The sequence below is a fragment of the Ornithodoros turicata genome, chromosome 5 (genome assembly GCF_037126465.1).
Source record: "Ornithodoros turicata isolate Travis chromosome 5, ASM3712646v1, whole genome shotgun sequence".
Classification (NCBI taxonomy): Eukaryota; Metazoa; Arthropoda; class Arachnida; order Ixodida; family Argasidae; genus Ornithodoros; species Ornithodoros turicata.
In genome coordinates, this window is record NC_088205.1 from 17,757,707 (window position 1) to 17,785,484 (window position 27,778).

Here is a 27,778-nt window from a genome sequence, read left to right on the forward strand (position 1 = left end):
CAGCTTTTCTGTCCTTTAATGTCACAAATTTGGAGTGTTACTCTTTTTATGTTTGGCTAACTGAAAACAAAATCAAGAAAAGCACCCATAAGAAAAGCAGAGTCAGCATCCATTGAGCAGTATGAGTATCAGATCACCGGGAAAAACACTGCTAGTGACATTCAATCGTGCTATACATTTCTATGCGAATTTTCCCAAGTGAACAAAAAGGGAAAGTACAGCGTGATTAAAACATAGCACAGCTGTCAGTAAGCTTACCACAAGTGCATCTGTGTGCGTCTGTGTCTTGACAACGTGTGCAGATAGAGACATATTGTACAACATTCAAACAAAACATGAAAGAGCAGCACATCTGAGAAGTTGTCGTACAAAGCACAAACAAGGCTGCTCCGGGACAGGAATGAAGAGGTGATAACTGCTTGTTTGTGCTCAGGTACGCTCATTGTGTCCCGAATGTACCGTAATTTCACGCGTATAAGCCGCAGGACCCGTTTTTAAGAACGTTTTGAAAATTTTTGGGCAGATAAGCCGCATTCGCAGATAAGCCGCAGGCAATACAAAGCGACTGATTTGTGCGAGAAAGGAGACCATAGAGAAGGCCATAAACCCTGTGGTCCATGCTCTGGGGTTGGCCTGGTGTACAACAAAGGAGGTCAGTTCCAGTTTTCTACCAAGATCAGATTGTGCCCTTGTTGTGTGTTTTTCATGGATCGATGAGTCAGTGGCAGGGCGGTGCTGTTCCAGAGACGCTGTCGGACCTTTCGTTAAAACCGGCGCACGGGGAAAACACCAGAGAAAAATAGTCATCAGATAAGCCGCTCCGGTGGACAAGCCGCAGAGCACCCGTGAGAAAAAAAAATTGTGCGTAAGCCGCGGCTAATATGCGTGAAATTACGGTATAAAGGAAGAAACAAGAAAGAGTCAAATAACGCATCAGACGATGTGATCTGCATGCATGAGGCACTCGCATAAACCAATTTCGAAAAGACTGGTTACATGTGCGATAACACGTCATATTTAGACAAAACAGAAAAGTAGACACGAAAATATAGCTTTTCATCAGCACACAGACAGAGGCATAAATATTCTACATTTTGGGCCACATCTGCGTCGGAATGCTCGGTAAGCTGCATTCTGAGGTTCACCGATAACGATCACATTTCCATCACATGAGGTGCGACACGGAAAGTGACATCAGCGTATCTCGCCAAGGCGAAGGCGCACACGGTGTGTTTCGGTGGTGCTTTGGGTGTCCGGTTCCACTATGGACTCTGACTTCTCTGCGGTCTCCACTGTAGCTTCCTTCGTCGTAAGGACTGAGGAAAGCAGTCTTAGCACCTCATAGCTGACGACATCAGCACAGCGGCTGAAGACATAATGTGAGCCCTTGGAGAACTGTAGGGCCCGTACGTGGGTGTCTTGTCCTGGAAACACAGATGAAGTGATGATTCGGAAATAATTCGGTTGAGAATGGTGCACGACGAGCACTGGCAGATGTTACGTCAGGCTTCCAGATCCAATGAGACACTCAACAGAAAGTCAAAAAGGTTCCACGATTCCATTAGCCTTTTGCGAGACACAGAACCTCCAGTTGTTGAAGACAGTAGAGAGAGGTCATTTATTACGATCTTCAGTATGCAAATAACACTCATTTTGCGATGTTACTGATTGCACTGCTGCATTTTTGTCAGCTCACACACTGACATCATTATCACAATCGTAAGGGATGCACTTGTTCGTGATTAGAATACCTAGGGCAGCTGGTAAAATGAACAAAAATGAAGGAAGCAGACTACCATAAGGCACTTCCAGGCTCGTCAAACTCTGTTATGTCTACGCAAAACAAATGGAACTAAAGGCAGCATGGGAGCGACAAAAACTTCAGAGAATGAATCCTATAACGATTTTTTGTTGTCAGGGAGTTGTATTGTCATTGCGGACTAGGTGCATGCTAATGACATTGACAAATGTGACAACGGCCCTGTGACATGCGTGATTTACGATCTCATCTGCCTCAAGGGGAATGTCGTTTCAGGTGATCGAGGTTCGAAGTTCGCTAGACGCTAGACGTACATGAAGGGTATATGACAGAAAAAGTGATGTCTTCCTTCTGTCAATAAACGTGTTCGGTGATACTGTACTTGTTGCATTGTTGTACTTTCAATGTCGTAATTTTGTCTGGTGCTTTCACAAGGGCACGCATATAACGATGTCCTGATAGAACAATTGGACCTTGTTAATGGTGTTATAAACGGCTCCAGCTTGTCCTTAGAAACTCTGCATTGGGGTCTAACGTCCCTCTGGCATCAACACTATTGCGCCACGACGGTAGCGCAGTCCCATGGTGGTCCTATGGTACCACCACGACCTACAAGATTATAACGACCATGTCATAATCCCTATGAAAAGCCCGTCCGCACGATCCTCTAGGGGCGCTACTCATCGGCCCGTGAGATCTACATCATGATTGGACAATGGAAATTTGAATTTTGAACAGAAGCGCACGTACAACTAGCGTAGCAGACGGCAGCAACAGCTCCTGTGAAAATGTGTAGAATGATGATAACAATCAACTTTAGAAAGAAGCATCTCTCATGGACATTACAGCTTGTACAAAAATACTAAGGAAAGCTGAAGTACAAGGTATTGCAGAAACTGAGGAAGCAACTGGGCCGATGAGTAGCGCCACCACTAGCTTCCAAATGCGGCGCTGGGAAGGGGTGCCTATGACATAATCTAGAAGGTCGTGGGCAGACCTTGGCAAAACTCACTCATGAGCGCGCTCACTCATGCTCACTCACGCTCAATTCGGCTAATGAACTGAGCGTGAGTGAGCGATCCTAGAGCTGAGTAGGTGGTGAGTGAGTCTGAGTGAGCGAGCCAAGAGCTGAGCAGACCATGAGTGAACCCGAGTAAGTGAGCCGTGAATTGAACGGGTGGTGAGTGAGCGGGCCGAGAGCTGAGCGTGCTGTGAGTGAGCATGAGTGAGCGGACCGAGAAGTGAATGGGTAGTGACTGAGCGCGAGTAAGCGAGCCGAGAGCTGAGCGGGCAGTGAGTGAGTGAGCGTTAGTGCGCACTGGGTAAACGTGAGCGCGCGATTCGAGTGTTGAGCGGCCAGTGACTGAGTGCGAGTCTGGAGCCGAGTGGCCAGTGGGGCTATGAACTGAGCAGTGAGCAGCCCATTTGCATACGCTCACTAATTAAATAAACATCCTAACTTTTAAATTTTACTTCGCACTCTTACGGAACCTCTCTTTTACGCATCGGGACCTTCAGCGAAAAATATTGCAAGAAAAAAAACGCGTCCACACTTAGGGAATTTTTAAGAGTAATTAATTGGTTTCGGTTTACATATTTCTCGCGCGGAGCAGTGCACCAATGCTCTCTTTGGATCAGCTATCCAGCTGTCAATTTCGTGTTAATTCGCTCGGTCGACACACGGGGGTGATGGAAGATAAGGAACAGCCGTAAGACCGCAAGACGCTTAGCGGGCGGCGAGTGAGCGTGAATGAGCCAGCCGAGAGCTGAGCGGGTGGTGAATGAACTTGACTGAGCTAGCCGAGACCTGAGCGGACGGTGAGTGAGCGTGAATGAGCGAACCGAGAGCTGAGCAGACTGTGAGTGAGCGAGCCGAAAACTGGGCGGGTGGTGAGTGAACCTGAGTGAGTGAAAGTCAAAACTGCCGAGGTCTGGTCGTGGGTACCACGATCAAGAACACTGCTTCGTTTTCCGTCTGAGGTTCCTTACCTGCCCGTACAAGGTTCCTCTCTTTGTCGTAGTACCATGTCTTGTCTACATTTCCTCCAAGTAGTGGAATGAAGTCCAGGCTAATGGCCAGGTCAATGAGCTTGTCGTTGTCACTGACAGCCACCAGGGTGGGAAGCTTGTTCTTCTTCACAGTTTCGGCATCGCGTGCCAACTAAAACATGTGCCATCTGTGCATTACACACCAGAAAGTTGCAGTTCCTTCACATACCTGGTCGTAGTCAGCGTACAACATAGCGTCCATAGCCAAAATGGCATTGTCCATGTTCTTTTTCAGTGGATGCCTGGTGATGGTCAGGTACGCGTACCCCAATTTTTCGCAAAGTCGTTGGGCCCACCGATGCTTATACAGATGACCAAGGTTGTCCGTGAACCAGTACGGTTTCATTTTTCTGTAAGATATGCAGCTGCCGATTTACTCAGACTTCCGTTAGTGGGATTCCGGTTATGTGGAATTTTCAGTTCATTCGAAAGCAGTTTGCATAGTATAATTCTACACCTGCGAATGCTAACGGACGCATAAAATCAGTTTGGATATTTTCCAATTTGATGAGCATATGAAATATGTTCAAAGTTGTCTACGATTGACCATGACCAAAACTGGAGCACCGTGTGCTGTGGTAAAGTCTTGTCAATTATCCCAGCATTGGGAAGTTACCGTCGCATCATGAAAGAAATAATTTGGTAGATGAATTTGATTTCATAAATTTCATTTTTATATGTGTTTTTATCGCAGGTTTGAAGCAGTTACACCTTTGCTGTGTCGTGTTAGTCAGTGAACTAATTGTTTTGGTCCAAAATATCTCTGGATAAAGATTTCACTAAATGATATGCATTCGTTCCAAGCCAGATCTAACAAAGCTCCAGGACTCCGCTCAGTCTTTATGAGATAATGAAAAGGAAGATTTGATTGACTGCAGTATGGGAGGTGATACTCATTTATCGCCGTATTTATCTGTCCGACAGATACATATGGAGATAGCTCTGTCTCTTGAAGAAAGCGGGCACACAGAGCTCGTGATGCATCCATTTTCTTGTTATTTTGATTTTGTTACTGATCATCTTCTCCCATATTCCAAAAGGGGAGAGCACAAAACACAGCAGACGACATGGACAAGCACGCTGTCGTCTGCTGTGTTTTGTGGACTCCCCATTTGGAATTTGGACCCAAACCAACACGTCCGTCTTCGACTCTCAGTATCCTCTCCTATACCGTAGCCAATCAAATCTTCATGAGGCTGTAAGACCAAGAGTTGCGCGGACATAGACGCTTGGCATGCACTGTTTCTCTGTAATTGTCTCCCTCGTTCGAGTTCGACTTTCAAGCTCGATGCATTACGTGGACAGTGGTACCACAACACTCACGTAATTCTTCTGTGTCCTGCTGGTGCCAGGAGGGTGAGGGCTTTCACTTTGAGTCCACCAGGAACGGTGATCATCCTGAGGGCTGGAAACGAGCCACTGCTGTGTGCCACGAGCATATCGACCCTGAATGGTTTCAAAGTATGGTTCATGCTCCTTGACTACAGCTGAGGCTGAACTCGGCTGCATACCGGTTTGAGCACCGTGGCTGCGCCTCTAACGACTGTTCTTCTATCATCAAGGTATCTATGGTTCAAAGCCGAACAAGACAAAACTAGACCATCCATTTCGGATAGTTCAATGACTGTCCTCGGTAGCACGGGGAGGCACCGTTTTCATAGCGCAAAGCTACATAATGCAGCTAAAGCTTTCATTGCAAGAGGGGCAAAGTCAACTGCTTACTCTCTAACATTGATGGCAGCAAGAAAATCCAAGGCAAGATTGGTCTTCTCTTGACTAGAGTGCCACCAACAGCCGGACTCTCGACTAAATGCCAAGTCTGCAAGACATGGTGGTAGACGTAAAGTAGGACATAGAAACATGTGTAGTGTATGGTGTACAGTGTGGTGCGGAACAAGGCAGAAGACATGATCCGTGTGTTCGCACGAGCGACGTGCTCACGGAATATTCCGGCAGAAGGAACAGCAACTGCCACAGTATCCGCAGTGGCACACATAACAGACGACACGATGGATTCTGTAGCAGACAACAGCATCGGTCCTGTCGTTTGCTACGGAACCCATCTTGTGACTGTGCCACAGAATATTCTCCACTGTTAGGAGAGGACGAAAAAGTTCAGTGCTCAGTGTTCAGTGCTCAGGTGGCAGCAAAAGGCTGACATTTTGAGTATCTTCCGCTGGAGTGTTTTGGAGAATGTCGCTCCTGTGAATGCACTGGTAATGTCCCTCAAGGGACCCTTGGAAGTATATTGAAATCAAGTAAAATAAATATAGGACACGAAGTAGGAAGTGACGTAGGATAGCTGGTAGATGGCACAACGTGAGATATTATGTAAGATCTGTTGTACAGTTATGCGTTTTTCAAAACATGGTTTCTGACTGCATGATGGAAAACCAATACTAGCTAAGACTTGAAAAAGGAGTGCAAGACATGGTGTCAGAAAGAGTGTAATGCATCGTTGAAGGCACAGCGAAAGACCCGTGGTTGACAGTGCACTGTATGATGTCAGTAGAACGGCAAGAGGCCAACAATGCCTAACCTGGCCAAACTGGCGAGATGACGTCAACTCCGTTGCAGTCCAGGAACGGGATGAGATGGGCGAAGTCCCGGTAGCTGCCTGGGGCACCTGTGACAATAACCACCACAGGTCGGCGATGGCTGTTGACGTTTCCTTCTTTCTCTGTGCGGTCTAGGCCCGTGTGGACGTAGGAGACGGGAACGCAGAGGCCGCCTTGTTCGGGCGCGTTCTTGTAGCCTGGACGACCCTCTCGGCGCCATTTCTGGTTAAAGGAAAAAACACTCTCACTCACTCGGTTGCTCTGGCCAGCGTTTGTCTGCAGTAATTAACATTGATCTTGTTACATGCCATATGAATTTGCACATTTTTAAGGGACTCCCGATGCATATTTTCAACCACAACTTCCTCAAAATACAATACAGCTTTATTGTGGAGCGAGTCAGCTAAAGCTGACGTAGAACAAGCGTTAACCGTCGAGAACTTCAAATTTTTTTGGAAAATGTCCCTCATAGTCCTTTTACAGCATAGTTAAGGAGCGTGAAATGCATCCCGATTATACGTTTATTTTCTCCTTTTTTTATTCCTCTGATTTTTTAATGAAAAGCTATCAGAGCTGCATAAACTTCGTTTTCGCAGGTGGTTTATAGGACCAGGCGGACATCCCTGTAGAACTGCGTATGCAACTACTGGACGACTAACTACCTAAAATTCAATAGTTAGCTGATTAATTAGATGTTTTCTAGCAAATGCAAAACAGCAGAATTTTAGCCAGTCATTGCATCCATCGTCCTTAGTAAACACTTGGAGAAGCAAACGTACATTGAAATATAAACTCCTGGATTTTGCTATGCAAATGAGCCGAAACAAGAACTACACACTACTCGAGCGCAGAAAGAGTGACAGGCAATTCACGAGAGAGAGAGAACCACATGCTTTGAGCGATGGAGCTGACTGGGATAGGCACTAATCTGTTGACCAGATAGACCACTCTCCAATTTAGATAAGGCGAAGATTCGTGTCGTTTTTGTGCTCCAAAAATGCGTTTCTGGTTTCATCTCATTTGCATAGTAAAATACGCGAATTTATAGCTCAAGGTGGGTGCACTTCTCAGGGTGTTTAATAAGGACGATAGATTTGCATAATTAGTGGCTCCAATTCTGCTATATCATTTCCCAGAAAACATCTAATTAATGAATTTTAGCTAATTGGGCGTCTAGTAGTTGCATATGCTGTCCTACAGGATGTCCGCAGGCCGTATAACCCACCTGCGAAAACGAAATTTGGGGGGGGGGGGGGGGGAACTGAACCCGAACTGAACCGATATACCTGAACCGGTTCAAGCTGATAATTTCGGTTCAGCGGAGCTAAACCAGAACCGAGCCAATAAGCCTGAACCCGAACCGCACCGAAAGAAATACCGGTTCCGATCCCTGCTCAATCTTGAGAAAAGTACGGGACCGTTTAGCGCTTTATTTTGTTTTCCCATTTAGTACGTGGGGACGTTCACTACTCTCAGACAACAGTGGCTGCCCATACGGCTGACGGTGGCTCGTCTCCATGGCTACGACCGCTGAAAGCACGTTCGTGATTGGCTAGAGCCGTTGAAAACACGATCCTGATTGGCTGACTCTTAGTTGTTACGTCACGTCGACGAGGAAGCAGGCTTTCTCTATCTAGAAGTAGTTGCACGTACACTGTAGAGTTCAGCGCAGGTGTTTACGTTGATTGTTCTCTCCAGGTAGGGCCAGGGAACAGTGTGCTGGTGGCTCGGGTCTTGGGTAACACCCGACGTGTTTACCCAGCGGCTTGACATAACCGGCCATGGAGACCGAGACCCACGATGACAGTTGAGGGCAATTCGCATGACAGTGGTCGGTGACCATCCTGTGAAGATAATAAAAAGAAATCCGAATGAGGTGACAGAGAGTGGAGTTCCAAAACATATCTGCCACACATAACACAGGTTAATTCACCACAAAAAATGCAAAGAGCAACGGATTTTTGGCTGCCAAATTTTTGTAGAAACCTGGTGGAAGACTTCCTGATTTTTGTTGGGATTGTGTGTTGTGGCCATAGGCTGTCTAATTCATGAAAAAAGACGCTGCCTTCACTTGTCTAATCTTCGAGTTCAATTAGCAAAATTAGCTTAATTAATGTGTGACATGTGTGCTAACTACCACAACGTGTGGCAAAAACCTAGCAGGACTAAATACCGTTGACCCCATATGCATACGCTGCATACTTGTTAACTATTTTATTTTTCGTAGTTACAGAAACACCCCGTATACAGGGTGTCCCAGAAACGTGTCATTTAATTATAATTAAAAAGACTACACCACCTAGAAGCATGCGGTAAACGGCATTTGTCCTTACTAGCCACCTCCTGATGTGACTTATGTAACGTAGGTTTAATTATGTAAATTTTTTGCGAACTGAACTCGGAAGTAAAGGTAACATTGCCAAGTAAAGGTAACTTTTTTATACCCTACCAGTGTGAAGAGCGTGCCGAATTTACTTAAATTAGTGACGATTGACAGGGATATTGAGGAGCTATCCCATATGAAAAAATAGCCGAACATCATGCTCTATACGGAGCTCCAAGAGGATAGCGCGCGACGAATTTTTCAGCGCAATCGTTGTCCGACGAAAGGGGGTAGGAAACCCAGCCCACACCAGCATTCTAGAAACAGATAACACAGACATGGCTTATCACGTACGGCTTCAGCTGGGATCATGCCTTCCCTCTCCCAATTTTAGTAGCTGTTTTTCTACTATCACTCCGTGGGCTGGGTCCGCTACCTCCTTTCGTCGGACTGAGAGCGATTGCACTCAAAAAGTAATCGCTCGATCGTTATGCTCGGGTACTCCGAAAATCGTGATATGATCGGCTATTTTTTTCAATGGCATAGCTCCTTAATATCACAGTCAAGTATCGTGAATTTGAGTAAATTCGGCACGCTCTTCATATTGGTGCGGTAAAAAAGTGACCTTTACTTGTCAAACTTCCGAGTTCAATTCGCAAATATTTACATAATTAAGCTTTAGTTACATGACATTCACATCAGGAGGTGGCAAAAACCTAGTAAGAACAAATGCCGTTGACCGCATGATTGTGCGGGGCGTAGTTTTTTTTTTATATATATTATTATTATTATAATTCAATGACACGTTTTCTGGGACACCCTGTATACGCAGTATACCACACTTGAAGAAAAAAGGAGCGACGTAAATCACGATGCAAAAGCACTAAATTTACTCTGGTGAGCAAATTTAGTCGGTTCTGCGATTAAATGAATTGCCACAACCATTTGTCCTTTTCTGGAGTAAGTGCATGGGGCTAAGCGAATGTCACAGAGTGCAAGGGTATACCGTATTTTCCGGTGTATAACGCGCACCCCTAAAAGCTTGCCGAATTTGAAAAAAAAGTTCCGTGTATAAGGCGCCAACCGCATGCGACGTATTTGCCAGTAACGCGCACCGCGATGTTGCTACACGTTTCTGTACTGTCACCACTACACACAATAAACCAAGGCGTTGTATAATATATGCATGTGCTTTATTTGAAACATATTTAGTTTCGCGTCCCTTCTGAATCACGCCAGCCTTCGGAAATGGATTCAGCGCCCTTTCGCCGGTTTTGTCAACTGACCCTAAGAGATTTGGGAGAAACTCGCAGCACACCCTGGAAGAGGATAGAATTTGTACGACACCGACCAGAAAAGGAACTCTGTAGGGAAATATTTCCGTGTATAACGTGCACCGCGCAGGACCTCTCCAGAGCACTTTTTTACTGTATAACGCGCGCGTTATACACCGGAAAATACGGTACTACATTTCACTACAGATGGTGGCGGTCTTTCCCATTGGTTGGATCATGAGCACAGCATCACCGTTTAATATGCTCAGGACAAATCTCTATGTTGGTGAAAGTTGCATGTTATAGGCGTACGCTTTTCACTTACAGGTAAAATATATGCAAAGTATCAAATAATGGTACTGTAGCGGCCAACTTCACTATCATTGACATCGCTTGTGGCCCCGCGAGTTCTTACCTCGAGCGTAGGTGTCGAGCGCACCCGCAGTTCATTAAAACATCATTCTTCCTTCGGCCATCTCTTGTATCGGACCTCGTTTATTGTAGCACAGCTACAAATTGGTGACCCGAACGTGATTTCTCCCGGACGTAATGTCAAGAGATAAACTGATGTTCTGAGGCTGGAACAACACACAAGGGACAGATACAAACAACGCCTCAAATTGCCTAAGAAATCAACGATGAAAGATGAAAGTCACTGAAAAGGTTAGCCAGCTGTAGGGATCGAACCCACATCTACTGGATTGCCGGTCCAGGGCTCTACCAATTGAGCTAAGCTAACACGCCTCTCCAGCGACTTTCGGGGTGCGTCATCTGAAGGGACGACAAACCAGCCACTCACTCTCACTCACCCTCCTTTCACTCTTACATTTTTGCTCACTCATACACACATTCATACGACGGAAATCGACGCAAGCGGCACCTGTTGAACAAGAGATAAACTGATGTTCTGAGGCTGGAACAACACACAAGGGACAGATACAAACAACGCCTCAAATTGCCTAAGAAATCAACGATGAAAGATGAAAGTCACTGAAAAGGTTAGCCAGCTGTAGGGATCGAACCCACATCTACTGGATTGCCGGTCCAGGGCTCTACCAATTGAGCTAAGCTAACACGCCTCTCCAGCGACTTTCGGGGTGCGTCATCTGAAGGGACGACAAACCAGCCACTCACTCTCACTCAGATGACGCACCCCGAAAGTCGCTGGAGAGGCGTGTTAGCTTAGCTCAATTGGTAGAGCCCTGGACCGGCAATCCAGTAGATGTGGGTTCGATCCCTACAGCTGGCTAACCTTTTCAGTGACTTTCATCTTTCATCGTAATGTCAATCCCGGACGGCGATCACATACCCGTCTCCGCAGAGGCCGCGGTCACCAACCTTCGCCTACCGCTCTATTCCCAGGCCGATCCTCAACTCTGGTTTGCTCAAGTAGAGGTTACCTTCGCCGGACGCCGAATAACTTCCCAGCTTTCAAAATTTTCGTATGTCGTCTCGCACTTGCCACCCGAGGCCGCTGCAGAAGTGCGCGACCTTATTCTTCAGCCACCCTCTGAGACTCCATACGACACCTTAAAGACCGAGCTAATCCGCCGCACGGCCGCTTCGGAACAACGACGCTTGCAGCAATTGCTCACTAGCGAGGAGATCGGAGATCGTAAGCGTAACACGCCACGTTCGCTGGACTTCACCTCTCGTTCAGCCCTCCACAACCCGGACTACAGGACAGTCCCTCCGCCGCAGGGGGGAACCCTTGTAGCGGCCAACTTCACTATCATTGACATCGCCTGTGGCCCCGCGAGTTCTTACCTCGAGCGTAGGTGTCGAGCGCACCCGCAGTTCATTAAAACATCATTTTTCCTTCGGCCATCACTTGTATCGGACCTCGTTTATTGTAGCGCAGCTACAGTACAGTGCTGGACAAAAGTTTACGGAACACGCTCCGGCGCATTCCTTCCTTCCTCAGAGTGACACGCTAGCAGCAAATGGTACCGTACGGACTTACAAACAGGTGACTGGGATACCTATAGGCGCATGTCTAAGTCCGTATGGTCCCATTCGCTGCTAGCATATACGTGTCACTCCGAGGAAAGAATGCGCCGGAGCGTGTTCCGTAGACTTTTGTCCAGCACTGTGCCTCCCCTGTTCTCAACTGCTCAGATGAAATTCTAATTGGCAGTTAACCCTGATCATGGTAGGAGGAGAACATCTTTCTTAATAGCGCACATTCCTCGTCCTCCGTGTTAAACCATCCCAAAAATCAGTCATGAGCATTGCAATCTGCTGTCCCAGTCCGGCATCGAAAATTAAATATAACACAAAAATTCCAGTTCCATTCCGATGGAGGCAAGGTTCATGCGGTTTGAACTGCTATAGTTGCCTTCCGGATCTGAACTGGAAATGAACCCTTATGGCCGAATTCGAACCTAACTGATAACGTTTTCAGTTCGACTCTCTGTTCGAAACTGTGGGTGTCATTTTATTCCTCGTTGACCACTGAAAATCCCACGCGAAATAGTGGTGTCGTTTATTCGATGGAATACATTACAAGAGCAGACGTCGGGTGTTGAGAGTATGCCGGAATTCCCTCGCTGGAAAAAGATGAAAACGTCATTCCCTACCCCACCATTCAGAGCACGGTATTGAGAGAAGGGATGCCGCGGACGTACGGGCGTCTGAACGGCGCCTTTCTCCTCTCAGCGCCGCATTCTAATAACTCCTCCTGCAAGGGAGTGACGTCACGCTGATGTCAGTACCACCTAGGGTTGCCACCTTTTCTAGTGAAAAATGCCGGCCGAAGGAGAGGAGGCGGAACAGAGGTAAAGGAGGAAAGACTCGCAGGAGAGGGAAAGTGGTTGAGGGTTGGACGAGCACAAGGAGAGAGAGAGAAAGAGCGGCCATGCTCGCTCAAGACAATACGAGGAAACACATGTTCCTATTTGTGGCTGAATCATTGATACTAGAAACTGCTATAAACAGGCATGACCGCTGGTAATAACAATGAATAATAATAATAATAATGAATAACTAAACGACTGGTGACTGCGGAGTTGGGTCTGTGCTCCAGACTTACTCAAGTTGTAGTGGAATGTTGAAGGGAAAACCCTGCAAAAGTCCCTATGAAAGATCTTGAGTCACAAATACCGGCAAAAGGCTGCCGGTACCACCTTCCTACCGGCAATCGGCAGAGCGAGCAAATAACCGGCCGTGCCGGTATAATACCCGCATGGTGGCGACCCTAGTACCACCGGATCCTCCGCAGTTGTGGAAACACTCTTTAAAATTTGTTCATTTAATATCTAAGCGCTTTTCGCACGTTTAAATAAACCTGGCTAGCCAGTCCAGGGTGTTTTGGGACTAACGTCTCCACTTTTTCTTCTGCGAACGAACTACGAAATTTTCGGACGAAAAATTAGCTAAGTAGATTGTCGGCAGATGCGGTACATAATGGTATATGTACCATAGAGATGCGTTCCCGGATGCAACCGTACCTTTAAAAATTTTGATTTGATGCACACTTGCGACACTTTGATACAGTGCGGTTTATCGCGCACGCCAGAGTACTCAGGAAAATTCTGCGTGTTTTAGTTGGCGAGAGATGGACCCTGGAACAAACGTCGGCGACGAGCTTCGACGTGACTGGAGCGAGAGTCTCGGCCATGCCTATTGGTTCTCATAAGCAAGTGACCTCTCCCACGGCCGTCGGCCCCATTGGCGGAGATGCCTGATGTGACAACCAGATGAGCTTCGCTATACTGGAATGGAGGTTCATACCGATGCAAATAGTAGTCTTTTATTCGTTTCTGGAGCATAACTAAAGGGAAAGGGGGTTTAACGCTTATTCTTCGTACCTCAGGTGATACGGGGGAAGAGTCTTAATCACTGCGCGAACAATGGTCAAAATGTTGATTGACCTGATCGGATTGTTTGTGCACGTCGTCATAGCAATAACTGACATCAGTCGGCGTGTGGTCGATTTCCAAAGCAACCATAAAATCATCAGCACGAGAAGAGTAAGGCAGTCGGGATACTCGCAGAAAAAGGGTCTGTACAAAACCAAATACCATCGACAAATTCGGGAGGGAAAAATCGGGTGTTTTTAATCTGTAACGCGGGCTGAAATCGAATCAGATGCTATCGGATTAAAGTCACAGCAAGCTCCTATTTTCTTTTGGCGAGATAGCAGCAAAGTGCATATTACATTACGCATATGTGTGCGTGCATTTTCTGCGTACTGATGGGTTTTACAAGAGGTACGTGAGACGAATCCACAATTTTCTGAATCCGAATCCAAGGAAGCTTCTTAAAAAACACTTGAAAAAGCCAGGGGAAGAAACACTTCTATACTGAAAAGTGCTTTGATGCAGAATTTTATATCTTTTCTAACAACGATAAACACGAACCAGTACAATGGGACAACGAAAGGGACAAAAAACGAAACAAACACAGCACTGACTGCCATGAAGTTAAAATCCAGGCGGGTTGGTGATCCATTCTAATGAATGGATCACCAACCTGCTCGGATTTTAACTTGATTTCAGTTGCCCCTTTCGCTGTCCCCTTGCACAGGGTTTTTTTTATCGTTTTTAAAATGGATCACCAGCCCGCCCGGATTTTAACTTTATTTCAGTATATATTTGATGTCTCTGTTTAATGAAAAACAAATTAAATAATAGATCACATTCAGGAGAAAACATATCCACATACTTGTTCTTAAATGTAATTTATTTAGCATGTTGTTCATCTACTACAAGAAATTCATAAACTCTCGAGTCTGTATTCTTCCCATAAAACTAAGAAACAACCAAAAGCCAAAATGGCGGAGTGGGCCTGTTGGTACATGACTGAATAAAACAGGAGCTAGAAACACGGACAAGAACACACAGGACGAGGAGCAAGTGTCGTCCTGTGTGTTCTTGTCCGTGTCTCTAGCTCCTGTTTTTATTCAACCAAAAGCAAAACCATAGTACTTTTAAACTTGACTTGTAAGAGTTCCTCCATGAACTGTTTCAGTTCAGAGCAATGTAAACAAAGAGACAAGAAAACACGGCTGAAAGTTTTAAATCAATGCATATTTTTGTTTAAAAACACCTGCATTTTCACCCGCTCAGGGTCTACACTCTTAAAAGAGCATGGAAGTAACATTTAACGTGGCTCGAAACTCTGCTTCATCTGTGAAGCTGTCCACCAGAGTCACCATGCAAAATATATTCGCTCTCTGCGGTGTATCGTCACTGCGCAATAAAATTTACAAAAGACTGTCGGAGAAAGCAGTCGCGGACGAGAGACACGAGCCTCGCGTGACGTAGAAACTGCTAAGTGCCTTTTTTTCTCTGTTTTTTTCTTCTGGGGCCGCTTATATATACGTGCTTGAGCTGTGCCGTTGGGACGTCACTGGTCACGTGCCGGAACGACGTCTTCTCGTTCGCCGATGCGTTCTTTGCACGTGGAGAGGTTTTTTTAAAGGTGTGCGGAACAGAGCCTTGCGCGTGCTCTGTAGGTCACCTGCGCTCATCGTTCTTTCGCCTTTTGAAGGTGAATTTTTTTACGTCAGATGAAAGGTCTAACATGGGGCCATGTCCTGGCAAAATATAAATGAAATCAAAAGGGGCCTTTCCGAAAAATGGACGCGCAAAAGCCTTGTCTTTTCGAAATACGCTTAAACATTTGCCTGTTTCAGCAAATACCTGTAGGAGGTATACGCACGATAGCTACATCAGATGAAAGTGCATTAAAAGCTGAGTGAACTGATACCACGTATGGTAATGAGGGACATTTACAGCCAGAGAAATCACGCGTCGAAGTTGGAACAAAACTGCGCGAGAGAGCATGTTCGCCATTTTTATAGCACCGAGCGTTGCACCTGCGCGCCAAAATTTGCGCTCGGACTGCTGGACTGTAGACATCCTAAACCATAAAAAAAAATTCACTACAATATATTTTAAAACTCGGGAGATATACGCGTGCAAAAACTATTTGCTAAAAATATATCCATTTTACCGCTGTTGATCATCATGTACGAATAGCTTCTCCATATACAAAAATAATGAAAATGCAGGAGGTCGATGGAACTTCCCGGCCTGGACTGACATGAAACAGGCCTACTTTACTTTTCCACAAAAGTAACCTGTAACTGTTACTACTCACCGCTTTTGGTTGAAGTAAAATGAAATTAGGTTGTAGCAATACTTTACATGTGTCAGTCTCCTAGCGTCGTTTTGCCAACATTATCCCGAGGTTTCACGAACGTGATACTGTCCGGCGCCCGCTATAGTGAAACTACAGGGCTCGCTGTATAGCCTCGTCCAGCCTTTTCTTTTCTTTTTTTTTTTTTTTTTCTTGCTGGAAATCTCGTCGTTGGCATTGGGAAGATCGCCAGACCACGTGGCTGAAAGCCTGCAGCTATCGTCATCGCCTGTGGGCTTTTCTTTTATGTCTCAAAACCACAATTAAGCACTCGGAAAGTCGGAGGAGCTACTCCCCTGCCTACATCAACTTGGGTATTAGAGCATGCGCAGGGACGTACCGACGAATCTCAAGTGACGATATCTTGTGGCGAAACAATAGAGAGGTTTAGCGCATCGTCCGCTATCGCCTATGCGTACGTAAGGGATAGCGCTGGTGGTTCTGCGCACGCGCAAAACAAAAATAGAGCTCCGCTGCGCAAAAACGTTACGCTATTCCTTACGTACCCAAAGGCGATAGCATACGTTATACTAAAACTCATAAATATCCTTTGGCCAGGCGACGACAGAAGAAGAAACGAGACAGCGACGACGGCACTCGTTTCTTCTTCTGTCGATATGTACCAACCGGCCCCATACACTATGTAACTCATAAATAATCTGCGTTCTCCTGACTCACGGCAACTGTTTTGCCCACACCAAGCAGACGATCTGCTGACTGCAGCGCCACCGCAAGAGTGTGACGTCATGTGCGCAAACTAGTCTTTCCTTGCAGTCGTGCTGGCACGACGGACAACATAAGTTGCTTTAGAACATGATAGCGAGAAAGTATGGACATGAACTGGGCTGGATGTTTCATGCGGAGTTACCTTCATTGGCACCTGCTGCAGTGAGGTTTCAAATACGCAGTCAGGATGGCCTTAGATGAACTCCTACCGTGCTGCTATAGGGAAATCATCCGTTTCTAACACGGCATAATTTCGCTTGGACAGTACAAGTGCTAAAATAAAATTACACTTATTCGTCATATAGTTTCTTAAAAGGTTACTGTAAAGTAACTAGGATACTTTAACTGTAACTCAGTTGTTATTTTTGCAGATTAACTGTAACTTCCTTTCCTTTTCTTTTTTTCTCTTTTTTTTTTGTGTGTGAACCACGACCGCAAAGGTGTTGCTGGTTACAGTGTTCATAATGGGCTGAGGTTGTGTGCACGTGTGCGCGCGCTCCAGAATCTGCAGCCACCCACCAAAATGTCGTGGATCCTACATCCTATGCTGAGTACAGTTACATGCAACTGTAGCAGTCTGGAAAGTTGGGTCTCTTTTTTTTTTTTTTCGCACACTGAGATGGAGCAATTGGATAATTTGAAAGTGCAGCGATATGGGGATATTTTCCTCCAGGTTTTCACGTAATATGGAGTGAGTACTGTACAGGAGCGCATATATGCGACCGAGATCTGGGAAACAAACACTTGTTTCATAGGCAGCACAATGTACTGAAAGTCGAATGCAATGGGGTTGGACGGTATGTGTCTTATCAATGTTCTTTCGTTTCACGGGTCTGTTCAAGGCCTTCCACCTACCCATCCACCCCATTGCACTGGACTTTCAGTACATTGCGCTGCCTGGGCTCTGTAATCTTTCAATGCCAGTCATCGAGGACATGTCAGTCTAAATATTTCTGCACTGACATCGACCAGAAAGTTATCTCAGGTGTGACCTGTTGTAGATAAGACCGAGAGATGACCAAGTGCACTTGAAGCTCTCCGTGGGTGGTCTCTTTTGAAACAACCCGTGGGAAGGGGGCACTTCCAGGTTGTTCCCGTGGCCCGAATGCCGCATTGTGTCGCACTTTTTCCAGAAATGCCTAGTTTACACTATTGCATTTTCACGCGCTGCAGATGCGGCGCGGCACGGCACGGTTGTCGTGGCAACAAAGTTCGGCAAACCGAAAAGCACACGCACCGCAAGAGTTGCGCTAGACCGAACTCCATGCGGTTCGGGGTTGCGTACTTCCAACTACGAAGCTGACCAATGAGCGAACTGCACGAGAGAGGAGTCGCGCTGGAGGCGTGACTGGTCAAACACGAGCGTTTTCCATATCAAGAACTCATGCGTCTGAACAGCGTGTCGTAAGACAACTGCATCCACACCGCATCCGCAACGGAGAGAAGTTGCAGTGTGAACTACAGGCATAAAACTTGGTTGCGCCTGATATATCCCCGAATCGAATTTGGTCCCTGTACCCCTGCATTATCTTTCCACTTCGCAATTCGAGTGCATGCAATATATGGGGTGTTTTCTTGTGTTTTTTTAATTCGGCACATATTTTTTAGTTGAAAAATTAGAGCTAACGAGAGCAATTAGAGCTGCATAAATTTCCTTTTTCGCAGGCGGGTTATACTGTAGGACAGCACATGCAACTACTGGACGACTAATTAGCTAGAATTCAGTGATTAGATGTTTTCTCGGAATCCACCGTACTTATTAAACACCTCGAGAAGCGAACGCACCCTGAGATAGAAATTCCAATTTTGCTATATGCAAACTAGCACGAGCATTCCCATGTATTGTAGAAGTGCTTTTTTTTTTTTTTTTTTTTCGCTTGGAACTCTAATCACTTTTCGAGACAATTCCGCCCAAAAACGAAAAAAAAAAATACAAACGTCTGTATTGTCGAACAAGAGAGAACTGATGTTCTGAGGCTGGAACAACATAGAAGGGACAATCACATACAAGGCCTCAAGTTGCCGAAGAAATTAACGATGAAAGATGGGGTTCGAGTCCTACAGCTGGCTAACCTTTTCAGTGACTTCCATCTTTCTTTCGTCCGTATTGTCATCGAGCAGGAGAGCTACCTATGGAGGTAGGCGTCCGAAGGACGGTGCCTACGCTGTGACCGTACTTGATCTGCGTGCGGCGCATCCGAAAACTCGGTCATAGGTTGCCATGAGCCTCGTGCAGAAACACGGGTGTCGCATGCAACGCCAAACGCGATCACTTCCTGAAAGTATACTTTGGTGCACATTTCTAAACATCTGGTCGAGTGCAATGGCAGCACGCTTTGTCGCACGCCGCTTTCTGGCATTATCGGCCTCCTCATTAGAGAGTTTTGGTGCATCGTACGTACGCTATCTCCTTTGCGTACGTAAAACGTGGACCCCGTAAAGCGCGGACCCCATAACGAGCGACAAAGCGCTGTCGCTACAAGCGACAAAAAAGCTCTGTCGCGGCAGTGGCGTAGCCAGACCTTCAAGGTAGGGGGTGCTCTATACGAAAACCCGCCCACGCCCTCCCCGACGCTAATCCTGGTTGCGACAACACACAATACTTGTGCACACCGCAGCATGCGGTTGAAAAAAAAAAAAAAAAAAAAAACGAAAATAATTGATTTGGACATTCACAATACGATTATACTGTGATGTCCAATGAGGTGGTGTCACGAGATTGGAAGGATTTTGGCGTCTTAGATAGACGCCATGAACTGTAAGAGCTTTCGCGATCGTCACACCGGTCTCCCCCCCCCCCCCCCCCCCCATATATTATTTTCTCCTCGGATTTGCACGATTTGCCTGGGTCGGTCAGTGGCAGGTAGGGGGGGGCTCTGGCCCCCCTAGCCCCCCCGTGGCTACGCCACTGTGTCGCGGCTATAAAATCTTGCATCTACTCCCCCCGTAGATAATTGTCGCTTGTCGCCAGAGACCGTTGCCCGGCGCATGGCCCAAATCCGCTAGATTTGGCAGTATGTAACTGAAGTGAATGGTAAAGTATGGAGATGTGGGGGCCATGGAGTAGCGTGGGTGGCAAGTCAACTTTATTAAGACGAAATTCCGAGCTCGTAGGTGGGAAGCAAACGAACTTTCGAAAGAAGTGGCGGAACTAGGAAAAAAGTAAACAAACCAGAACACGAAAGCGCGGGAACCGCAGCGCCAGCAAGAGACAGCCTCGTAGCATATATACATGTACACATAATTTGGCGCTATTAATTGATGACTCCATTTGGTTGTGCGGTGTATATAAACTAAAGTCACTTCACGTCGTGCTCGTGAGGTGTCACGTTGGGAAATACATTACTTTTACTTGTTTTTTTTATTTTTTTCCCGAAATGTTGTTTCGCAGCTTGCTTTTGTCGCCGCTCAGATGGGTCGGGAAACAGTAGCGCTATAGTACCCGCGTCAGCGCATGTAGCATGTACGTGCAGCATGTAGCATGGGGTACGTGCTTGAGGGATAACGTTGGTGGTTCAGCGCACGCGCAAAGCTTCGCGCAGTGCACAAAAGCGAATTAACTCTTTTCGGCCACCACTGCGTCTGCATCGCTCGCAGCAATAAATGGCGGCACATCTGCGAACTCAAAACTTGCGCGAATGCTCCGCAGTACACCGCTGCTGACGCTCCTCTCCCTCAAACTGACTGACACGGTTTCACCGAGGCTTCGAAGATGCCTCAAAGAAATGCTGTCGCATTCAAAAATCATTTTGATGCCAATACACTCTTCAAAAATCAGGACTTGTACAGGATGCGTAATGCCGGTCCCTTTACAGCATCGGCGTTGCTCGGAAAAACGCGGAACGACGGATGTCATGGCGGGTAAGAAATTGACGTGCCCCGCACACACGGACACTAGAGTCACTAAATAAGCTAAGCTAAATCAAATAAATAAGCTAAGCTAAGTCACTAAATAAGCGTAGCTTATTTAGTGACATGATCTGCCTACACTAAATTCACTTCTTGTGAATTTAGTGTAGAGTCACTAAATAAGCGTAGCTTATTTAGTGACTCTAACGGACACATAGAGAAACGATGATGATGAAGATGAGGCTGATGCCGGCCAGCCCCAATGCCAATAGTAGAGAATGAAGGATGATGATGGAGATGGCAGTTCAGGTGATCAAATCACGGTGGCGTTGATGTCAGAAACCGCACAAAGACCTCGCTACCGATACGTTTACGGCCCGAGGAAGGTCACGTGAGATAGGAAGAACATGTTTTCCGAGTGGAAGTCGAAGTTGATTTCCGCATCGTAGCAAAATTTAAGCTACACCATTTGTATGCACGTGTAGAAAAGGGGCATGATCTGGCTGTCCAAACCAGGCTCATGATGTCCGTCTGTCACATCTGTCTTTCGAGCGTGGCTATATTCTTTCTTAGAGCTTAGAGCTTAACAGGCTACCTAACCCTCACCACCTTCCTACTTTCCTCTCACCATCTGGGTGTGGACAGTGTGCATATTGAGTTTCGCTTCCCCCTTCTCTTTCACAGTTTCGTAGGCAGCGTGTGACACGTGACAGAGATAAAGCAGAAGTCGATGGAGGAGAGGCTGATGTTCTCGCTATGTTCTCTACCTAGACGAAAAGAAAATATCATAGACGGAATATGAATTTAACATCGTATATCTAACTAAGCGAAGGGGGAAATAGTGATGAAAGAAGGAAGAAACATCAATTGTCATCATGTTGAAGAGGGAACTGTCCTAAGAGGATTCCCACGTGTTTTTTCTGGGGATTCTTCCGCATCAGGTGTCCCAGAACGGGACGCATACTAATCCCCCGCCATTCCTGTCTCCAATTGAGCCCCTGTATACAATAAGGGGATAAGTCGAAAGATCCCAAACCGAGAAAACTGCAAGTGAATATTTGGTAAAGTAATTCCAGAAGAACTTCCTCGAATAATGGCAAATGCAAAATGTGTAACATATATGCACGTGTCTACTCTACGTGCATGTCCCGTTAGTATCGTTTCTGGGTGTGTGATTTAGCAGAAATTGAACAAAACCCAGTATAGCATGACATATCCCCTGTTTCTATATAACACCGCACGCACAGGGTTTTTGTGCAGGAAAAAAACAGTTTTCACGAGTCGGACTCTCATGGTGACGCCAGGACGGCCGAGGTTACCTTTGTGCAGTGCAGCAGCACAGATCCTGATTATCGTGCTGCTAAGCGAGCACAATCTTGAAAATAATGTTCTGCCAGCAAAATATGACTTATTAACATAGTGCACACGTTTTTTTTTTTTTTTTTCGATTACAACGCTCAGTAGCACAGCTGACACGGTCACGTGAGATAGGAAGAACATGCTTCCCGAGTGGAAGTCGAAGTTGATTTCCGCATCGTAGCAAAATTTAAGCTACACCATTTGTATGCACGTGTAGAAAAGGGGCATGATCTGGCTGTCCAACCCATTAACACGCATGCATTTCCTGTTTCTTATCCTCCTATAGTGAGTCAATAAATTGCAATACGGTCCTAAATTTTCTTTGACATGTACGTACTGGTATGTAGATGTCATTGCAACAAAAATACTATAAAGGGGATAATTCGACTTATCCCCTTATTGCATACAAAGGTTCAATTATACTCCCTGCTCTCACTTCTTCGCACAGCTCATCGCCCCAGTTGCTTCGCGGTGCTGACGCAATCAAAAAGAAAGCAAACCCCGAACGTGTCACTGAACTGCTGAGAAAGACTGCCAAGTTGTCCGCATAGTTTGGCAACACTGCCTGGGCCCTTTTTCTTTCCGTATCATAGAATTTGGCGCCTCCACGAAATCCCACCGACTCCTCCCCCGTGAGGTTTTCGAACAAGTATTCGGGGAGCTTTTTCCTTCTGTACTTCTTGCGGTTCCAGTGTTCCAGGAAGCAATTTCGTCCATCCGTCAAGGTTTAACGCAGAAGTGCCCTTCAAACTTCCAGCACCTTTTTACAGGAAACAACCAGTTAGCCGAGGCGAGCTCCAAACGATGGTGGGGATGATCGAACTGCTTGACAAGCTAAAAACATTGACGACACAAACGCAGAAGCCTCCAACTGGAGTTGGAATGGAGTTGGAGGCGATAGCCGTATGATGCTCTAAAACTCACCATCTGTAAATGCAACCGTATTTTCTGACAGATTAACGAACGGTATTTTTTACACCTCTGTGGTGTCTTGCCCTTCCACACACCTTTTGGTCTCACACCGTACAGATGGAAGTTGTTGAAAAACACTTCTTGTGAATGGTGTATTTGTAGGGCAACAGACCAAGAGAACAGAGCGTGCCACCAGCTCGCGTGACTCAGTGGTTAGCGTGCTGGCCATGTCACGTCGAGACTGCATGGGAGGTACCCGGGTTCGAATCCCACTGTCGGCTGGGCTTTCCTCAGACGCTTTCAGATATATGTCGGCACAGTTCCCGGAAGTTAGAAGTCGGCCCAGGACACAAATACCTCAGGGCGTCAGTCGTGACGTTGCCCACATCTGTGAGGCCGACAACCGCGAGCCCTCTCACCAGAGAGTGCCAGCAGGGGCGCTACATATTCCACATAAAAGACACATTTAGTAAGGTGTATTCTGTCTCAAACACTGTCTCGAACGGGTTTTCTCTCAGCGCAATACATAATCCAACATGATGAGAATTGAGAATTCTGAGGCTGGAACACACAGAAGTGACAAATACATACAAGGCCCCAAGTGCCTAAGAAATTAACGATGAAAGAAGGAAGCCAGCTGTAGGCCCTATACAGCTGGCTAACCTTTTCAGTAGCTTGCCTCATTCGTCAGTCATTTATTTCATCATAATCCGAGCTGTTGTTAAACCTTGTTAGCACTTGTTCGCTGCCTCCTATTGAAAGAAAAGTAGGACCGAAGATCGCGTCCCTTTCAGGGACCATCGTAATCCCCTCAACTCCCTGGCTTTCGGGCGCCACCTTGTTCGTCCCCTAACTTCGAGCGTATCTCAAGTCTACCAAATTTTCTGGCGCTGTCGAACACTATGACGTCATTTGTTTACAAACAGGGAGAGGTCTATAGGAGGTAGCGAACAATGCCTACTTGTGTAACCCAGTCCTCCCCCTTCTGATTTGTTTCGGTTTCGTGTCTACCAACGTCATGATGACGTTTCTCGGGTAGAGGTCTATTGGCTGTTGTAATTATGTACCAGCTCGCCCTTGCCCTTTTGCCATTTCAAATTGTCCGTTATAGAGATATTCGTAGGTACTCGGTTTCGCGATTGTCAGGGTTTGTCCTTGGAAAGGATCAGTGTCACTTCATTCGCGAGTACAATTTATCGCGAAAATCAATACATCGCGAATGTGAATACGTTTCCACTTTCCAGCAACCTCTTTCCAGGCGGTCGATGGCTGTCCCAGTCTCAGCTCAAACCTGACGAGTTTTTCGTCGTATTCGTCTCTTTTCCCATCATCCTAAGGGTTAATACCCTTAGGATTACTAGCAATCAAAGTTATTACAGGAACGAGAAGAACACTAGCAACATCTAATTACACTAATTAACAAGCTACTAACCCCCACCACCTTCCTACTTTCCTTTCTCCATCTGTCCACGTCTGTTCTCCGTTCACAGCCACAGTTGCTTCGCGGTGAATACCTGTCCAGTGTGGACTCGGCCGCATCCTTCTTTAAAAAAAAAAACGCCGGAAAAGATCGTTATCAACCACACTACCTGGATAGATAAGTATCCTGTTGACTCGCTATAACCCGTTACATCAGTGAGTGCTAGGGTATTTTGAAATAGGCTCATAAGGTCGTGCACGATCTGTTTGCGAAGGCGTGTCACGTACTCTGAATTTGCTAAGAACAAGTGCACACGCACAGCGTTCCAACTGTCTTGTGCGTCAAGTTCCTTGAAATTCGGGGTCAAAAATCGGGTATTTTGCTTCGAGGTGAAATCGAGCTATACTTACCAGTTCCGGAAATTGCGATGTTAAAATAAAAGCGATATTATTGGGCATACTATATAGTAACTTACAAGGAACTTCTGTAACTGCATGGTTATTCTTTTGAGTATAGAGTTATAGTAACGAAGTACTCTGCTGAGAAAGTAGCTTGCAACTGTCATTAGTACGAGGGTGGCTCAATAAATAACCTTAAAACTTTGTATGCGTGAGAAGATAAATAAATAAAGCGGGTGTGTTCCGGTTCAGCTGTATTACCCCGCTGACCAATCACATGCATGTGTACTGCAGATGATACTGCTGATGCAGCGCTCATGAGTCAGTTGTCTTTCGAGCGAAGACTGGTACAGGCTATATTCTTTCTTAGAGCAGTATGGAAAGCGCACAGTAAAATAAAAGAATAATAATGAAAACTTAAAAAAATGAAGAAAGAGACTACGACCACGACGAACGACTGTGGTGAAAGTGCGAATGAGACCACAAATAGATCCAGCATGTACTTCGTATAATATTTGTTTACTATGAAGATGCACGCGAATATTGTTCGCATGTAAGCAGCCCTCGCCTAACCTGTTCAGAGGTTGCACTTGAACACCGCGGTTGACAGCAGCGGCTGCGAGAGGTTCAGTGCAACGTAGTTTGGAAGCGGTAAGTAATGCGGACCCGACTGGGGATGCGCGTATTTCCAAGGTCCACAGCTCTCCAGGTGGTAAACATGCTGCTGCCTCAGGAGACGGGAGCCAAGGCAGAGGAGCACGAAATGCTGTTTCCTCCCTCCGCAGGAGTGAAGCTTTCGGACAAAGAATACAATATTGATAAAAGAGGTTACGTTGTACCGATAGCAAGTGCACGGTGCGGTGTCCATAAAAGAATGCTAAGCTAGCGTAAAGGCGAGCAAATATAGTGAGATAATTGATAATACATGGTTTTGCGTCGCGAGACAGACATCTATGAAGCGTGGTGTGTACGGAGGACAACAAAAGAAACAGACGACGCCAAACGGACGGCGCAGACGGTCTTGGTGTTGTCTGCGATACTTGTCACGCTTGTCACTTACAGGGGGGCCTTCGGATTGTGAAACCCAAGAAGCCTGCGACGTGAGATTTCAGTGACAGAACCAGTGATTCGGAGTCCACATCACAGGTTTAGTCCGAATTTCGGACTAAACTTTCAGAAACAAATGTGCGTCGTATGTTTCTTGAGGATAGAAGAAGAAAAAATTACTAATGCTATTGCTGTGTTCCGGGTTTTCCCAACTCCACTCTCTTCACGTGCATGCTGCTCGCCATGCAACAACCCTCCCTCTACAAACCAGTGTTTCTCAAACTTTTCCGGTACGTGGCCCAAAGTAGTAGTAGAGTTGTACCAAACCTACCATGACCCCCCCCCCCCCCCCCCCACACACACACACACCTTTATAAGTCTTCCGGAAATTTACTTTCTTCAATGATGCAGATATATTTACATTGTAGCTTCTTTCAAAGACATTAACCATACCAAACATTCTTATTACTGTGTTTTAACAAGGATTGATTTAATCACGTATTTTAATGAGAAGGATGTATTTGCTTTCTTAATACAAGCAAATCAGTACGTTGGTCTGTGCGGATCAAGGCATATCGCATGCCTACTTGGACCCTCCATGACCCCCAGAAAAAGGCTCATGACCCGCAGTTTGAGAAACGCTGCTCTAAACCGTTCCTGAGATATAATTTTAAGGAAATATGGGGAGCAGGTTTATAATAATGTGAGACGAGGGTTAAAAAAGACCTAATCTCGTGCAGCCGTATTGCTATAGTAGAAGTTCGAGCCAAAAATAAAAAGCACATGTTTATGTTAATCCATGCTCCGGAATAAACGCACTAAGGGGAAGTCCGGTCCGGAAAACCGGCCTTGATTTCGCCAGCTTCACTGCAGGAAACATAACGATTAATGGGGCTGTTATGGCAAGGGGCTGGTTATGGGACACTTGGTCGTTCTCTCTGGTTGCTGTGAGGCCCCCGCGATAAGCACAAAACCGCACTGCCAGGAAGGGGTGGTGTAGAATGACTTTGGACTATAGTGCCATTACGTAGCAACCTGGTATAGTCAACCATAACAAATAGGCCACCCTTTTCGACAATAAGGGTGTGCTCCGGACCGTTACAAATTACCTGGCATGACATGAGGCGGCCTGGAAAATGGGCTGTTGCGCCAAAGGCCAGCAGATGTCATTCAACCGCTATGCTTACCAGGTGTTCACCTCTGTAAATATGAACCTGGACAGGTCCTACCAGCGTCGATGTTTGCGCGAGCCCCTTTTAATCCCCCTGAAGTTACACACACTTCAGTATAAAATGAGCAGAGGAGAGAGGGCGAAAATCGCATACTTTCTCGTGGCTTTCTCATCAAAACGGGACTTGCGATGACTGCATGCTCATGGCGACATGCGCTTCAATTATGTGGGATCTCTTTGATCACTACGTTTGTCAACATCATAATGACAGACGTCTAAAAGCCCCACAGTTGGGATGTTGACGGTCACACCCTGTTCCTGTTGTTGTTTCGCGAACACACACTCCCGCTCAGGAGACGTGCTCAAAGCGATGGGACTTACTTGTGCTGGGCGCAGGGCTGTAGTATGTAACGTTTCTTCGCGGTGTTGCTAGAATGACGCGGGTTGTGCAGATCCTGCTGTTAGTGTATTCCAGAATCCGGGAGACTGCAATGTCACTAAACGCGCACAATCTCCTGCTCTGCTGCATCATCGGTACAGGTGCACCTCGTCCCGCGACGACGCCCAAACTGCAACGGAGCAACAAGTCGTCCGTTCGTAGCAGCCGACAGCTGAGGCTATCCGTTTTGTATACAACAGCGACAAGATGAAATGGCGCTCGCTAGATGGCGCGCGTCTGTTTTTCAAAGCTTCAAAGCAGAGCTCTGTAGCTCTGCTTCAAAGTTTGGCTGTCATTGCTTAAAATGGAACTGCTCTTGGCAGTCGATGGTAAGGTTTATCTTAACTTCT

The 27,778-nt window shown here is 46.2% G+C and overlaps 2 protein-coding genes across 2 annotated transcripts in view; one reads left to right on the plus strand and one right to left on the minus strand.

Moving 5' to 3' along the window:
• LOC135394144 (uncharacterized) lies at positions 1–27,616 on the minus strand. Its single transcript, XM_064624688.1, has 8 exons — positions 27,371–27,616; positions 8,020–8,210; positions 6,348–6,588; positions 5,531–5,627; positions 5,132–5,254; positions 3,978–4,158; positions 3,749–3,920; positions 1–1,424 (listed from the first exon to the last, which is right to left on the minus strand). The coding sequence occupies exons 1-8, from the start codon at positions 27,519–27,521 to the stop codon at positions 1,195–1,197; spliced, it is 1,386 nt and encodes a 461-aa protein (XP_064480758.1). The 5' UTR covers positions 27,522–27,616; the 3' UTR covers positions 1–1,194.
• LOC135394142 (PAS domain-containing serine/threonine-protein kinase-like) overlaps positions 1–27,778 on the plus strand; it is a 225,496-nt gene that overhangs the window by 141,968 nt on the left and 55,750 nt on the right. The window lies entirely within an intron of this gene.